This window comes from Choloepus didactylus, chromosome 27, assembly GCF_015220235.1.
Source record: "Choloepus didactylus isolate mChoDid1 chromosome 27, mChoDid1.pri, whole genome shotgun sequence".
In the NCBI taxonomy this organism is placed as follows: Eukaryota; Metazoa; Chordata; class Mammalia; order Pilosa; family Megalonychidae; genus Choloepus; species Choloepus didactylus.
The window spans coordinates 10,747,116-10,760,126 of record NC_051333.1 but is presented as its reverse complement, the minus strand read 5'-3'; the positions used below and the strand labels follow the sequence as shown (position 1 = coordinate 10,760,126).

At 49.1% G+C, this 13,011-nt stretch overlaps 1 protein-coding gene across 2 annotated transcripts in view; it reads right to left on the bottom strand.

The window, feature by feature from the left end:
- Positions 1 to 42: 42 nt before the first annotated feature.
- Positions 43 to 13,011, bottom strand: part of OPA3 (outer mitochondrial membrane lipid metabolism regulator OPA3) — a 75,739-nt gene continuing 62,770 nt past the window's right edge. Inside the window, exon 2 of one of the 2 annotated variants that reach the window (XM_037819195.1) lies at positions 43 to 1,591. In XM_037819195.1, the coding sequence (XP_037675123.1) occupies positions 1,197 to 1,591 (395 nt within the window). In that variant the 3' untranslated portion in view covers positions 43 to 1,196. The remainder of the gene's footprint in view (positions 1,592 to 13,011) is intronic. The other variant, XM_037819194.1, reaches the window with a different exon arrangement.

Sequence of the window (13,011 nt, the reverse complement as noted above, 5' to 3'; positions counted from 1 at the left end):
GTTCTCAAACACATTCTTAAAGATGACTTCTTCTCCTCACCACTCCTTTAATTATAAAACACTTACATTCTTTAAAAGTAGAATTCAGAAGTCACAGGGCCCAGACGCCCACCCCCTTCAGCAGCTGGGTAGGTTGGCGGGGTGGGGTGGAGTGGGGGGTGGGGACCCCGGGGCTCGGGGCCAAGTAGTCCCACTGGCAAATGGGGTTGCAGGGAGGCAGGGGAAGGGTGGGCTGTGGGAGGGAGGAGTCATCCAAGGCAGGAAGGATGGATCCCAGAGTATCGAGGAATGGATTTTGATGGAAGATGGGGAAATGACAGTCTGAGCCAGGTAGTAAGGGGCAGGTGGGTTCTTAGGAGACCACCATGGAGGACAGGTGGAAAAGGACCTGGCAGAACTAGGTCTAGGGACTTTGGGAGCTCAGATGGGAAGGATGGATTAACCCTAGTCAGGATCAATTTTTCCACCCCGAAGTAAATTCTACTGGAAAAGGCCAGGGAACGAGGGGATTGGGAATTGCGCGGGGAGACCTGGAGCAGTGATCCTAGTGCTTCCTCCCAGAGACCAAAGGATTAATCCACCTAAGAGGGGAGGATCCCTGTGGGAGGTCCCATTTAAAGGGCCACTAAAGGCAGGAGCCTCAGGGTGGCTCCTTGGCGCTCACGCAGCCCAAGACCCACTCCCCACCCCCGCATCCAAAAGGGAGGTAGAGGGCAGGTGCCGCGTAGGAAAGTCCCTGGGAAGTTTCCTCATTTGCATTACAGTGGGTTCCACGGACAAAAAGGTGTTCCGGAGTAATAGAAGGGGGGGGGGGTGCTCCCGGGTGAATGGATGTGAGTGATAGAAAGAGGTTGAGTAAGTCCGTGTGCAGGATCCAATTTCATTTAGGCAAAAGGAGACTGTCCTGCTGGCCCACCTTGAAGTGGGGTCCATCGGAAGCCACAGCCTTCCCACTCCAGCGGGCTGAACCCACAGGCTAGTAGGGGGGTAGGTGGGGGGTCACTGTGGGAACGTTCCGCCAGCGAGATGGGGGGGGGGGGGCTGCCTCTTAGTGAAAGGTCCCGCTGGGCAGGTTGGTAGGGAGGTGAACCAACGCCGAGTGGTGGTGTCACCTGAGCCGGTCCAGGCTGGGGCACTGCAGAGAGACGTCGCATTCCGGGCAACAGTCACTTCTAGGACCAGGACCCTGCAGCCTTCTATTCCGCGGGCCCTGCTTGGGGCGCAGGCGGCGGGTCCCGGGCACCGAGCTGGGCGCGGACCTCCTGCAGCTGCGCCCGCAGCTCCTCCAGGGCGCCCTGCGAAGGCGCCGCCTGCACCCGCGCCTGCAGCGCCTCGAGCGCCAGCGCCAGGTGGCCCACCTCGTCCCGCAGCGCGTCCCAGGCGGCGCGCTGCTCCCCGTCCTTGAGCCGCTGGTTGGCCTGGTGGCGCGAGTACTCGAGCACCAGGCAGCCGCCGGCCAAGGCGAAGATGGTGGCCTCGCCCAGCAGCTCCGCGCCCAGCTCGGCGGCCGCCTCCTCGTTCAGCGGCTTGATGGCCGTGCCCCGGAAGCCCATGATGCGCATCTTGGTCCGCATCTCCACCCAGTGGTACACTGCGGGGGGAGAGAGGGGTCAGGCCAAGCTCGGGAGCCCCCCGCGAGCCCCACCCGGCGCCTCGCGGTCTCCGTCGGAGCTAAGCCCTTTAAACAAAAGCCCCCCGCGGTGTGGTGGCCCCGAGGATTCTAGCGAGCAGCCAGGGGAGAGACCCTGCCCTGGAGGGGCGGTCCTCAGACTGGAGGCCACGCCCCTGGGGTACAGGGGTGTCCCCAGGAGCCCCTACAGCGCAAAGCCCACGCAAGGTGCAAAGCTCACCGCCTTTGTCCCTCCCACAACCCACCCCTGGCAGCCAGGCGCCCGCCTTCCTCCCCTGAGGTGGAGGTGACAACTTTGCAGGTACCTGGGAAGTAGCTGCTCCAAGGAAAACTTCCCCACCTAACCCCTTACGCATGCGTACAAGGATTCTCAGCTTTTGTATCATTACAACTCAAATAGGAGTAGTGTTGATTCTGAACTCCGACTCACTCCCTGCAATAATTTATATCCGTCCTTGCGCACATGGGCTGACTGGGGGACAGTTCCCCATCTAGCCCATCAGGAGTGAAATTCTGAGAACACTATATTTTGCACTCTCTAATCATCCTCCACAGTAGCCAAGTTGATCTTCTCAAGTAATTACTTTTTTTTTTCCATATAGTTAAAAGAATGATATTTGCCTAGAGAGGAAATTATCTAGACTACATAGAAGGGGGGTAAACTGAAAAGCAGGTGTCTGCCTGCCCGCCTCCAGTTTTAGTCCTACTCCCCAAAGGTTAACCACTTTTGACCTTTTCTGTATTTCTTTCTTTTACTTTAACCCTATGATGCCAAATAATAAGTTTAGACCTCTATTTCTTGATGTATTAAAATGGCTTTTGAAAAATATTTGTGACTTGATTTTCCAATGATCACGTACTTTATCTCCTTCCTCCCCACTTCCCAATGTTTGCATGTGTTTTATTTATTTTTTACTGTTTATTGGTGTCCTTTGTGATTCTGAATAATATGCCAGTTGCCTCAACTTTCTGACACCTGCCCTACCCTGTCCCTGCTCTCTTCCTCCTCCTTCATCTCCCACACTCTGTCTGCTGTACTATTACTTTTACGTTATCAAGTTTCTTTCTGAGGTTTTAAGACTTTAGTGTTTTGTCCATAGGCTGGGACTGAAAATGAAAATACAGAGTATGTATAATATTAAGATTATGTAAATACTTAACTACTGTGGATCCATATCCAAAATGTGCTTTTACTTCAGCAACCTAGTGCCATTTGAACCTTATCATTAAATGGTGGCTCTAAACATTCATTAGTTGCTCCTTTACATCACGCCACATTTTAGTTTTCTCATATTTAGATGCTGATTTTTACTGTATGAAGGTTTTAGTTTTCCAGAGAGCAGTGGTTCTCAAACTGCCAGATATGCCCCATAAATGCTTCACTCGCTGTGTCACCAAAATCATCCAGTGTGTTGCTCCTATTCTGTTTAATAAAGTCAGTTGTGGACACATCGTCTGGCCTCTGGACTGCTGTAGGCTGTCCTCCCAGGATGTTTTTATGCTGCCTTTCTTCAGACTGTTGCTCTTCTTTCTGGAAACCTCTGTCTACCTGTTGAGTTCCATTCCACTTTTGCTGAAGTATCCCTAAGTACCTTTTTCATAAAGGGTGCTTGGTAGGTAAGCATTTTGAATCCTTGCATGTTTGAAATGTCCTTTTCCACCACCTTCACACTAGACTAGATAATTTCTAGGCTCAGAACTACTGGTTCAAAATAATATTCTCTTGGCAGTTTGGAGAATGGTTTTTCTTCATCACAATGGCACTGACATCGCATCAGGCTGAGTCTATGACACTCTTCTAGCTGAATCCTTTTTCTCTTTTTAGTTCTGGGATTTTTCTTGTCTTATGCATTGCCTTCTTTCTGTTTTCTCTTTACACTACTCTGGAACACTTCCTGGTCAACAGCTGGCTGCCCCACACTGATCCAGGATATCTCTTGACTTTTCTCTCCTCTTTGCTCCACATTCTGGGAGCTTTCATTCCAGCAGTGGCACTTGAGGGTACGGGGCAGGCCCCACCTGGCCAATGCCAAAATCCAGGCAGGACCAAAACTGGGGACTAACTTCCAGGAAGCGTCTCTCCTGGGCACTGCAGCTCCCTCCTCTCTCTCCCCCAGCCCCTCCTGGGTCTGGCCTTCTCCTCTCTCACCCAGCTCTTGCTCCAGCCACCTTCCTGGTCTCCTTGCCTGTCTTGCCTGCTCTGATCCAGCCCCTGCACAGCAGCCAGAGGGGTCTTTCTAAAGCACAAATCTGACCCTGACCTTCCCCTGCTCAGAACCTGCCAAGGCTCACAGTGGCCTCCAGATAAAGGCCAAAATCCTTAGCGTGATTTTTAAGGCCCCTGCACATCTCTCCAGGGTGATCTTTGGAATGAACTCCCCACTGCCCCAGCCTCTGCTGTTTTCATGAAGACTGCTTTATCGTCTGCAATTTGTTTTTAAATGACTTGGCAGACACCTTGTGATAGAGACCTGGGTTGGTCTCTTTTACCCTACACCTTTGGGTCAGGGTCTTGAGCCTTAGCAGGACCCTGATATAGAAGACTTGCAGGGGAGTTCAGCCAACTTTGGGAAGACACGGGTGAGAAGTCTGCATTCCAGGGCAGGCCAGGACGGGCTTCTGTGAGGATGCGGGATGTGAAACCATTCCAGTATCTGGTGGGAGGGGCCCTGCTGGCTGCCGGGATGCATGGGGTCAAGGTAAAAATCCTGGGCCTGGTTTCACAACAAAGCAGCTGGATGCCAAGGTCTCAGGCAGGATCAGGCTCCTCCCTGAGGGAAGGCATCAGTTTTGCTTTAAAGTCATCCAGGAAGGAGTGGGTGGGCGAGTATATGAAAAATATCTGGTAACCACTGAAAGTAGATGATGGGTACAAGACAGTTCATTACGCTTTTCCCTCTATTTTTGTATATGTTTGAATTGCCAAATGAAAAGCTAAAATATGAAAATAAATAAATTTTAAAAATTAAAAAAAATTAAAAAATAAGAAGGCATCAGGCAGATCCCCTGCTCTGACCTTGGCCTGCTGACAAGTCGAACTCAATCTGGGTGAATTTTAGAATCAAAATTTACACACACACATACACATACATACATAGAGCTTCTAGGATATAATTGAGATTTACCTCGAATCTGTAAATAAGTTTGGGAGGATGTGACAACTTTACAACATCAAATCTTCCAATCCATGAACATGGTATTCCTCCTCAGTTAGGTCTTTTAAATTTTATCTCAATAATCTTTTTGAGTTTCCAGAGTCTTGCCTATATTTAGTTAAATTTATTTCTAGGTATTAGATTTTTTTATGCTATTTTAAATGGCATCATTTTAGGAAGTTCATTTTCTATTTGTTGCTAGTACTGACTATAGGAGTAAATTGATTTCTGTATATTGACCAGTGATCTTGCTAAATTAATTCTTATTCTTATTAAGAATAAATCTTATTCTTATAGTTTGTGCATAAATTCTTTTAATTGTACATGTTCAAGCTACTTATCTTCAAACAAGAACTGTTTGTTTTCTTCCATTCCAATTCTTTGGACATAAATTTATTCTGTGGCTCCTTTTTTATAGCAGGGAAAAAATGATGTTTGCTGTAGACTTTTATCAGATTAAGAAAATCCCCTTCTATGCCTAGTTTGCTGAGAGTTCTATTGAAAAAAAGGTGTCTATTTTCATCAACTTCTTATTCTGTGCCTATCTAAATGATAAGTTATTTTTTCTTCTTTTCACCCTGTAAACATGGTGAATTACACAAACAGATTCTTTTTTTAATGTTAAATCACACTTGGATTTCCCAAATGCTGTGATGTATGTTCCTTTTTATATATTATTGGATTTGATTTGCTAAAATTTTGTTGAAGATATTTGTGTCTATGTTCACGAAAGCATCTCACTGTAACTTTCTGTTTTTGCAAAGTCCTTGTCAGGTTTGGGTGTCAAGGTGACACTGGCTTCATAAAATAGGCCGGCCAGTATTGCTAATTTTCGTAGTCTCTTCAGGAAAGACTGTAGTAGATTGGATTCATTTATATTGTAAAAATATCAACTCTCCCTAAATTCATTCATAGATTCAATGAAATCCCAATCAAAGTCTGAGCAGGTTCCGTTATGGAAATTAACAAGCTGATTTATAAATGTATATGGAAATGCAAAGGGCCAAAAATAGCAATATGGAAGAAAAACAATGCTGGAGAACATACACTACCAGATATAAAGCTATTCCAAAGCAAGAATCATCAAAACGGGGTGGCATCGGTGTGTGAACAGACAGGACAATGGACCAGAACAGAGAACCTAGAAACAGATTCCCACAGGTACGGTCACCTGGCTTGGGGGAAGGTGACACTGTAGTACAGTGGGGACAGGATGGTCTTTTCAAAGCATGCTGTTGGGACATCTACCTCACATGGCACACAAAAACCAATTCCATAGGGATTATAGATCAAAACATGAAAGGCACAAAAATAGTACTTTTAGAAACAACATGATTTTCATAACTTGGGGTTGGGCAATATTTGTCATTATTTGTTTAAGAGAACATTAAAAGCACTGATCATGAAGAAAAAGATGCTTTGCACTACATTAAATCGAAGAACTTCTGTTCCTCAAGACACCACTAAGAGAGTGAAAAGGCAAGTCACAGACTGGGAGAAGACATTTGCAGCACACCTGTCTGACAAATCAGATTCAGCACATGCAAAGATCTCCTGCAGATCAGTAAGAGAAAGGTAGACAACCCAGTAGAGAAGGGCTCGAATCACATAAGAGGCTATCTAAATGGTCAATATCCAGATGCTGAACTCCATCACACATCATGAAAACACGAACTGAAAGCACTACATACACACCAGTTTGGCCAAATTGAAACACCCAGACATCTTGAGTGCTAGCAAGGATATAGTGCAGTCAAGCCTGGAACCTACCGTGGAAAACTGGTTGGCAGCGTCTACTAAAACTCCACATTCAAACATCCTGTGACCCAGCAATTCCACTCTTGGGTGTGTACAAATGTTCTCCTAAAGGCATGCACCAGAACGTCACGGCCGTACAATGCATTAAAGACAGGAAACAGCCCAATGCCCAATATCTCAGCATGGATAAAAACGCACACAATGGAACTCTCTAGAACAATGAGAACAAATGAACAATTACACACAACTTGTATAAATCTCACCAATCTCACCAACATAAGTTGAGTGAAAGAAGCTGGACATAAACGAGTGCACACTGTGTGATTCCATTTATGTAAAGTCCCTGTATTAGTTAGGGTTCTCTAGGGAAACAAAATCAATGAGAGCTATCTATGACTATAAAATTTATAAAAGTGGCTCATGCAGCTGTGGGTATGCACGAGTCCAAATTCTGTAGAGCAGTCAGCAAACTGTCAACTCCAAGAAAGATGTCCGATGAACTCCTCAGGAAACGAACCGGCAACTTCGATGAATCCTCAGGAAACGCTTCGCTGGGCAGCCGAAGAAGAAGTGAAGGTCCTCTATCTGTCTCGCTTATAAGTCTTCAACTGATTAATTGGATTAAATCCAGCCAATTGCATTCTCTCATTGAGGAAGACACGCCCTTTGGTGAGTCATCAGTCACAGCTGCAGTCAATTGACTGATGATTTAATAAACCAGCCTGTTGGTTTATTAACCAGCCACAAACGTCCTTGCAGCAACAGTTAGGCCAGTGTTGCTTCACCAGACAGCTGGGTACTATCACCTGGCCAAGTTGACACACGAACCTAACCATCACAGTCCCCAAACAGGAAAACTTAATCCATGGGGTTAGAAGTCAAGATGATACTTACCCTTGGAGGGGGTGGGATAGCACAGTGATCGGAAGAAGGGTATGGCGGGTTTTCTAAGGTGTTTGTTGTTCGGAAATATCCATGGAAGTATTAAGTTTTCAAGGAGCAAGATGTTTACAACCTACTCTCAGATGTTTAGAAAACAGATAAATAAATAAATAGATGCAGCTAGACAGACAAATAGATGGAATGATACGGCAAATGTGGCAAAATGCTCAGAGTTGGTGGATCTGGGTGTGGCATATGCTGGCGTTCTCTGTTTGGGGTCTGCGTTATTTTCGCAACTGTCCTGTGAGTTCGAAATTATTTCAAAATAAAAAGTTGAAAGAAAAAAAAACCCACACACACAGACACACTGGCCACTGAGTACGGATAGCAGTAATTCATTCTCTTTGCAATGACCTTCTGAAGATAAAGATAAGGGCTTGTATTTGTAGCAATGAAAGATAACTTGGTAACAAGAGACATTAGCTGAAGTGCTAAGGAAGATGCTTCTGTCTAGCGGGCAGTAATTAGCAGGCACAGAATTGGCTCACCCAGGGCTGTGGCTGCCATGACGTGCCCCAGGCAGGCTCTGAGCTTTGCGTGGGGAAGTGAGCGGTCCCTGTAGGCCGGGGTCCAGAGCCGGTGCCAGCACCATCCGGGGGTCCCGACGACTCCTCGTCTTCTCAGGTAGGAGCTCCCACGACCCCCACCTCTACCCCAGGACCCAGGCTCGCCCTCACACCTCTCTCCCTGCAGGAAGGTGAGCCTGGGGCGTGGGGGTGTCCAGGCAGCAGTGAGGGGCAGAGGACCGGAGTCTGGGGAAGCCTGGGAGGCAAATGTCACATGTGCGCCAGGGCAATTGAGACATTTCCAGGTGACCTGGAAGCTCTGGGAAGGGATTAAAGGGTTCTGGCTCCTGCAGAAGCACCGGTCATACCCTCCATTGGAAAGCCATGTCTGCAGAGGCCCCTGGACCACAGATAAAGATCCAGGTGATCAAAGTTCGCAAGCTCCCCGGGCAGCAAACGCCAGCAGTCAGTCACAGAGGTGGCAGGGGACAGGGTTAGACCCTAGGGGACTTCATACGCCTAAAACAGAAACCACCAAGGCAGGGAGTCCCTGGGACAGAGCTGACATTTGGGGAATGTCACCCCTCAGCCCACGGGGCCAGTGGAGGGAGGACAACTGGCCCTGGGGGTCTGGGCTAAGTTCTGGGCTGCAGCCTTGTGGGTGTCCCCCACTGCAGAGCCCAGAGAGGGATGGTGTGGGGGTGTCTTCCAGCAGGGGGAGCGGAACCTCCACCCACAGGCTCCTGCTCAGAGGAACTTCAGCCTCAGGCCAGAATTCTGACCACCTCCCACCCCTCCTGTTGGAAGTGTGCCCTGGGGCAGGGAGGGCTTGGCCCTAGGGAGCTGAACAGGCCCAGCTGGCAGATCCTTTCTATTAAAATTCGTTTATTTCAACCCCTCCTGCTACCCACTGCCTGACAGACACTTTCAATCTGAGCCACACCTTGAGGCAAAAAACCCAACCTCAGAGATGGGAAAAGTGTGGCTCAGAGAGGTAAAGCTAATTGCCTGAGGCTGCACAGCAGGAGAGTGGAGAACGGGACCTGATCTCTGGCCAGGCTGACCTCCCCAGCCACTGCCGGGTCCTCCCTCTCCTCTCCTAAGGAGTCCTAGCAGGAGCCCTTTCCTGCCAGGTCTACAGTTAGGGACCCTACATTGTAACCAGGAGACCTAAGTGCGTGACGGTGCCAACGGAGCAGTTTCTTTCTTGTTCCTACTGCAGTCCTAGGCATGGGCGGTGAGGGGGTGAACAGGGGCCATAAAAGCAGAAAAAAACAGAAGCAATTTCCTGTCGGAGGTGAGGGGTGAGGGACGGAAGGGATGTGTGGGAGACAGCTGAGAAGTGAAGGTGGCGGCTGGACCAGGAGTCACCTGGATGCCTCAGCCACTGGTGGTGCACCAGCCGCAAATCCCGGGACTCTCGGGGTGGGCACTGGATGATGCTGAGCCGCCCCGCGGACAGGTGTGGGGAAGGAGGAGTGGGGCAGGGGCCAGCGCCTCCTTGCGCCAGGAGCTCGCGAGCCAGCCCTGGGGAGGTTCTGGGTTCTGCCTGTTGAGTGCTGACCTCGCGCCCAGCCCCAGCCGACCCTCCCTCCATGGCAACTGGGGGCGCTGGCTCCCCACGCCGCCCTCAGCCCCCTGCCCAGCATCAGCATGGTCATGTGGGCCAGTCTGAAGGGTGGACAGGGCCACCTCGCCACCCCGTTCTCATTCACCGGAGTGAGGTCAGCATCCTTTTGTACATCTGCAGGCTCTCTGCCCTGCCTTTGACCTGGGCATACAAGTGAGTGACCAGAGACCCTGCCCCCGAGGTCAGGGGCCCACTGAGAGCCTGAGATCTCAGCTCAGTCAGAAGAGCGAGCCCCACCCCCTAGGAAGAAGGTGGCTGAGACAGGAGGCACCCAGAGGAAAGGGGGCCGGACGGCGCTGCAGACAGGAGTCATGGGTGCTGGATATAAGATGAGGGGGTGCAGAGAAATGCAACTCAAAACCACACTGAGCGACCACGTCACACCAGCTAGGATGCCCACAGTCATCGGAACCCTCATACACAGCCGCTGAGGACAACAGCCTGGTGGGTCCCTCAAAGGTTAAACATAAAGTGACAGCATGGCCCCGCAACTCCACTCCAAGAGATATGAAAACACCCGCTTACATAAAAACTCGTACACAAATGTTTCTAGCAGTGTTATTCCCAATAGCTGCAAGTAAAAATAACCCAAATGCCCACCAAGGGATGGACAAATAAACAAAATGTAGTATAGTCATACAACGGAAGAGTATTTGGTCATAAAAAGGAATGCAGTTCTGGGGCATGCTGTAACAAAGATGAACCTTGAAAACAGGAAGCTAATTGAAGGAAGCCGGACACAAAAGGTTATGTATTATATGATCCCATTTATAAGAAATGTCCAGAAGTGCCAAATCTGCGGAAACAGAAAGAAGAGGAGTGGTTGCTTAGGGCTGGGGGTTGGGTGGGGTAGGGAGGTGATGCTAAGGGCTGTGGGGTTTCTTTTGGGGGTGAAGAAAATTTCTCAATTTGCAGAGATGACTGCACAACTCTATGCACATCCTAAAAACCACTGGACTGTGCACTTTAAAGGGGTGAATTGTATGGTATGTGAATTATAGCTCAATAAAGCTGTTACACACACACAGGATGGATGGATGCAGGAGGAATAAGAAATGGGGGAGAGGTAGAGGCCCTGACCCCGGGACCTCCTGCTGCAGGCTGAGCTGTTTCTGGCTGTTTCCGGTGAGGTGCCAGTGGTCAGAAATGAGGGCTGGCAGCTGTGCGGCAGTATGGCCCTGTCCCCCCGGGACCCCCAGTGGGGCTGCTGCAGAGCTCTCTACCCCAGAGGTGCTGCCAAACCTGGAGAAGACCAGTGTCATCCCCAGACACCCGAAGAAGCCAGAGGCTGAAGACTGCAGGACGTGGATCCGGGAACTCTAGGTTGGTCCCGACCCCGCTGGCAGCCCTCCACTTCCGAGCCACCTGCTCTCTGGAGCTCAGGGAGACCCCTCCCTCTCTCCCTCCTAACCGGGAGTGCTGCCCTCCGTGGAGGGGCCTGTCAGCCACTGGACATGGGGATAGTCAGTGATGGCCCCATCTGTCCAGAAGATTCAGAGCTGGGTCCCAGCTTCCCACTGTGTGACCTCGGTCAGTTGCCCTGCCCTCTCTGGGCCCAGTCTACCTGTTACCAGGTAGAGAGTCAGCGGAATTTCTCTTCCAAACAGAAGGGGATGAGGCTCAGGGTCCCTTCCCGCAGCTCCCACAGTGTCACGTTCTCTGTGTTTACAGGTCACCAGGGGCAGCTCCCCGCTCCTCTGAGCAAGCCCCAGACCCCACATGTGCTTGACGGAAAGCTCCCTGGGCGTCCCTCAGAACCTCGAGTCCGCACATCCAGGGGTGTGGGGGTGTGGGGCAAAGAAAAGAGGCTAATTTCATGGTTGTTGCAGGTCCCGACCAGGCGGAAATCACCTGAGAGTCACGAAAGTTTCTTCCAAGGTTGGGTGACGCCCTGCCCCTGAGCCTGGGCCGGCTGTGACAGGGGCCGCGGTCCACGCGGGCTTGGCACCTCCTTCTTGATGCACCACAAATAAAACAAAAACGGATTATGCTGACCTGTGTGAGTTCACAGGCACACTTGTCTTTGATGGAATAAGCCCCTAAAGGGCACAAGTTGCAGTCTGTTTTTTTTTTTTTTTTTTTTTTATAATTTATTTTAGTTGTGGTAAAAATAGTACATAAAAATCATTTTAACTATTTTAAGTGGACAGGTCTCTGACATTAAATACATTGACAAGACTGTGTCACTCACCATTATTTATTTCCAGATTATTTACTCATCCCAAACCAAAACTCATCCTCATTTAGCAATAACTCCCCATTCCCTGTTCCCCTCACCCCTGGTAACCGCTCTATAAATTTGCCTATTCTAAGTATTTCCTATAAAACCCTTATCAGATACATGGTTTCCAAATATTTTCTCCCATTCTATAGATTGTCTTTTCACTTTCTTGATAATGTCCTTTGATGCACAAAAGTTTTTCATTTTGATGAAGTCCCACTTATCTATTTTGTTGTTGTTGCTTGTGCTTTTGGTGTAAAACTAAAGATCCATTGCCTACTACAAGGTCCTGAAGATATTTCCCTAGGTTTTCTTGTAAGAGTTTTATAGTATTAGCTCTTATGTGTAGGTCTTTGGTCCATTTTGAATTAGTTTTGTGTGAGAGAGTGAGGGGTCCACTTCATTCTTTTGCATGTGGATTTCCAGGTGCCCCAGGGCCACTGGCTGAAGAGACTATTCTTTCCCCACTGAATGGACTCGGCACTTTTGTCAAAAATCAAATTAACAGGCCATGGATGTGTGGATTTATCTCCGGTCTCTCAGTTCTATTCCATTGGTCAAATGTTTATCTTTGTCAGCGACTGCACTGTAGCTTTCTAATAAGTTTTGAAACCAGGAACTGTGAGTCCTCCAACTCTGTTCTTTTTCAAGGTTGTTTTGGCTCTTCAGGGCTCCTACTGATTCCATATGAATTTGAGGATCAGTTTTTTCATTTCTGCAAAATATGGTCTGTTTTTCGAGGAAAAGCAAATCACATTATTAACATGCTTAAAGCTGGAGGACTTTCTTCTTTCTTCCTTTCCTACTGGCTGATTATATTTTAAACAGGCAGGTGTTATAAAAGCAGGAACAAACAAAAGCGATCTCCTTTCCAAGAAACAGGTCACGTCGATGAGTCCAAAAGGGAACCCTGGTTCCACCTGCCTGTGGGAGAGGACCCAGGCGTCCCCGTTAACTCACAGTCACCAGGCGCATTCCATGGGCATCCCATCCGGGGGCTGTCTCAGGGGCTCACCTGGGGTGGGAGGCAGAAACCCTGGAAACAATCCTGTGCTGGGAAGGTGACTGCCCCAGCCGCAGACCTCAGCTCCCCGAGCCCTTGTGTCCCCGACACTCTGCAGAATGGACTGTGGGACCTGATAAGAGTGTTTGTACGCCTGAGGCCCTGG